This window comes from Cibotium barometz, chromosome 60 (assembly GCF_041138505.1).
Source record: "Cibotium barometz isolate CiBa-2024 chromosome 60, ASM4113850v1, whole genome shotgun sequence".
NCBI lineage: Eukaryota > Viridiplantae > Streptophyta > Polypodiopsida > Cyatheales > Cibotiaceae > Cibotium > Cibotium barometz.
In genome coordinates this window covers 35112853-35116765 of record NC_141105.1, presented here as the reverse complement: position 1 = coordinate 35116765, position 3913 = coordinate 35112853, and the positions used below count along the sequence as shown (strand labels likewise).

At 45.0% G+C, this 3913-nt stretch overlaps 1 protein-coding gene across 1 annotated transcript; it reads right to left on the bottom strand.

Moving 5' to 3' along the window:
- Window positions 1-279: 279 nt before the first annotated feature.
- Window positions 280-3615, bottom strand: LOC147605285 (pentatricopeptide repeat-containing protein At4g39530-like). The gene has a single exon (XM_086794307.1). The coding sequence runs from the start codon at window positions 3613-3615 to the stop codon at window positions 280-282; it is 3336 nt and encodes a 1111-aa protein (XP_086650433.1).
- Between the last annotated feature and the right edge of the window lie 298 nt (window positions 3616-3913).

The following is a 3913-nucleotide window of genomic DNA, read 5'->3' as shown; positions in this document are numbered from 1 at the left end:
ACATTAAAACTTGCAAGGTATACAGCTCAACCACTTCAACCCTGGATAAGCTTAAGATCAGGAAAGTGCAGTGAGTTTGGGTAACACTTGCACTGAAAATGTGGAAGTCTAAAGGGCATAGTTTTAGACATTTCAAAGGAAATTGAAATAAATAATTCTCACTTAGTTCCAATGAGTCAAACACGTGAAAATGTCTGGCATGTCGATGGTGAATCATGGAAGATCTTGTCACCCCTGCTTCCTTTACATGCTGCATGTTGATTCCCTCTTCTCTATAGTCTACCCCCAGTCTCCATCCCATCCTCCAAAGTCAGCATCAGCATAGATATTGGACATCAAGATAAATACTGCAGAATCCAGTCCATCAAACTTTGTCGCACATTCAAATGCCTGTCTACCAAACTCCACATTGCCCAACCTTCTACAAGCACCCAGCATGTTAATCCATGCTATAGCATCAGGTTGAAAAGGCATCTCATCCAACATTGCCGCAGCCTTTTCAAGTTGGCCTGCACGGCCTAGGAGATCAACCATGCAATCAAAATGCTTCACACTTGGACTGATACCATCCTCTCTGCTCATGGTGTCAAAGTACTTCTGACCCTTACCTACAAGACCTGCATGATTGCATACAGTAAGGAGACTGAGATATGTAGTTTCGTTTGGACCAATGCATTCTTCCTTCATTCTCTCAAACAAAGAAAAAAGAAGCTCACTCTCTCCTTGACGGGCATAGCCATTCAGCAATGCATTCAAAGCCACGACATCCTTGTCAGTCATTGCATCAAACAAATGCTGAGCATCAACCATGCTCCCACACTTACCATACATGTCAAGAAGAGCAGTTGCCAACATTGCATCAGCTTCACAAGCTCGGTAGATTTGAGCATGTACTCTTTTTCCCGTGCCTAATGCTGATGTATTTCCACATGCTTTCAGGATGCTCAAGAAAGTTACATCATTTGGTACCACACCTTGCTCTTGCATCTGCCCGTAGAGTAAAAAAGCTTTATCAGTTTCTCCTTGCTCGACACAGCCAGATATTACAGCACTCCATGATATCACATCCCTAAACAAAAGCTGCTCATCAAATACTTCTAAAGCTTCTACAAGTGAGCCACATTTGGCATACATATCTATCAGAGTGTTGCTAACAAAAGGATCACCTTCCAGTTCCTCTTTGGCAATTTCAACATGTATATCTTGGCCTATGTCTATCGCTCCTACGCTGCCACAAGCTTTCAAGGTGCAAAATAAAGTGACAGCACTAGGAGGCACGCCCTCTAGTTGCATCTGGCCATAACATTGTAGTGCGTCCTCGGCAAGCCCAAGGTCAGTAAAGCCTGAGATGAGTGCACTCCAAGAAACCACATCTCGAACTGGCAGCTTGTTGAATACCTCCTGCGCCTCAGCCAGTAAGCCACATTTCACATAGAAATCCACCAATGAGCTCCCAACAAAAGTATCACCATGAAACCCTATTTTCCCAATGTAGCTGTGTACTTCTCGTCCCTTATCAATGGCTCCCATGCTGCCACAAGCTTTCAAGTTGCAAACAACCGTGACAGCATCTGCACATACACCCTCCATCTGCATCTGTTCCAAACACTTCAGTGCTTCTGCACCATGATCGTTCTCCACATACCCTAAGATGAGGGCAGACCATGTGACTACATTTCGACCTGGCAGCCCATCAAACACCTCACGTGCTTCTGCAAGTAAGCCACACTTACAATACATATCCAGCAAAGTGCTGCCGACGAAAACGTCTCTCTCAAGACCCTGTTTGGCTATCTGTGTGTGGATTTGTTGCCCCTTGTCTATGGCTCCTACGCAGCAACAAGCTTTCAAGCTGCAAACAAATGTACCTGCATCCAGAGGCATGCCTTCCTGTTGCATTTGTTCCAAGCAAGTTAATGCTTTCTCATGTACCCCACATTCGACGTATGCATCAATCAATGCATTCCATGACACTACGTCTCGAACCACCAACTCGTCAAACACATCCCGTCCTTCCCTGAGTAAACCACATTTTGCATACATATCCACCAAAGTGTTGCCAACAAAAGAAGAGGTTTGAAATCCCTCTTTGACTACTTCAGCATGTATCTCTCTCCCTCTATCTAAGGCTCCTATGCTGCCACAAGCTTTTAAGCCACATACAAAAGTAACAGCATCAGGAAAGACACCTTCCATTTGCATCCGTTGCAAACTATTCAGTGCTTCCTCCGCGAGCCCATGCTCAGCAAACCCTGCAATCATGGCGGTCCATGCAATTGCATCCCGTACAAGCAGCTCATCAAAGACTATCCGTGCCTCTGCAAGTGAACCACATTTAGCATACATAGTTATCAAAGCACTTGCAACGATAGGACATCCTTGCAATCCGTGTTTTTCAATCTCAGAGTGCAATTGCCGTCCACAGTCTACGGCTCCGAGGCTGCCACAAGCTTTCAAGCTGTAAACAAACACCGTAGCATTAGGAGACAAACCCTCCGATCGCATCTGTTCCTTGCAACTCAGCACTTCACTGCTAATTCTGTGTTCAGCATATCCTGCCATTAAGGCAGCCCATGAATAAATATCTCGAACCGGTTGCACATTGACAGTCGCATGTGCATCTACAAGTGAGCTGCACAAGCTATACATATCCACTAAACTCTTGACAACCAAAGGCTCTCTTTCACATCCCTTCTTGGTGATTTCAGAGTGTATAATTTGACCCTTATCTAAGGATCCTATGTCGCTACAAGCTTTCAAAGTGCGAACAAAAGTTACAGCATCAGGCGACATACCTTCAAGTTGCATCTGCTCAAGACAGCAAAGCGCTTCCTTGTTGGCTCTCTGCTCAGCATACCCTGAAATGAGTGTATTCCACGAGACTACATCTCGAGACAGCAGCTTGTTGAAGACTTCCTGTGCATCTACAAGCAAGCCACATTTGCCATACATATCCACCACAGTGTTCCCTATAAAAGGATCCCTTTCATGACCCTCCTTGATAATCTTAGAATGAACATCTCGACCTCTTTGCACGTTAGATATGATAGCACAACATTTCAACAGGACCATGAATGTATACCTGCTCGGCCGTACACCATCTTCCTGCATTTCCTGGAACAGGTTAAAAGCATGATTACACTCCCCCAATTCCACGTATCCTTGTATCAGAGAAGTCCAAGAATGCTCATTTTGATGTGCCAACTTGTGAAAGACCTGTTGGGCACAAGACATGCTTCCACATTCCACAAACAATGGGACCAACTGATTCCCAAGCGCGCTTTGCGTTTCGAGCCCATGATTGCCCATGTGTGAATGCACACGTGTGGCACATGCCAGGCTCTTCTTTTTCCTGGACTCCTGCAAGACAAAGATGATATTCTTCATGGATGGGAGCTCGGCCCTTTGTTCCAAACCCATAAGTACATCCTCGAGGCCCAAAACCTCAGAAGTGTGACCTTCTTGCATTGATCCTGGCTTGGTTTCGCTTATATGAATTGATTCTGCTTTGTACCTGTGCAGTAGCACTGAAGAACTAGAGCCAGGCTTGTGATTGTGTCCATGCCCAACTGACTCTTCTGGCCAGGCCTGAACACTAGGTGCTTTGTACTCCATTATTTCTATATTCCCCCTTGCTGTGGCTGGGTTGAGCTAGGCATACATTTGGGGTGTCTCTAACCCAACCTGGGTTGAGCTAGGCATACGTTTTAAATGTCTCTAGCCCAACCCAAACTGATCTAATCATCTAAGCATAAATTTAGGGTGTCTCCAATCCAACCTGGGTTAATTCAGGTGTACATTCTGCATGTCTCTAACCTAATGGCATGTACGTATGCACAGTAGAAATATGTTGTTAAAACCTGAAACCCTAGAGTCTGATTTTCTAAGGTTCCATTCCATTACTGAGAGCCAT

Bases quoted from the DNA above. Each gene is read 5' to 3' on its own strand.
- LOC147605285 (XM_086794307.1), bottom strand. From the start codon at position 3,615: ATGGAGTACAAAGCACCTAGTGTTCAGGCCTGGCCAGAAGAGTCAGTT.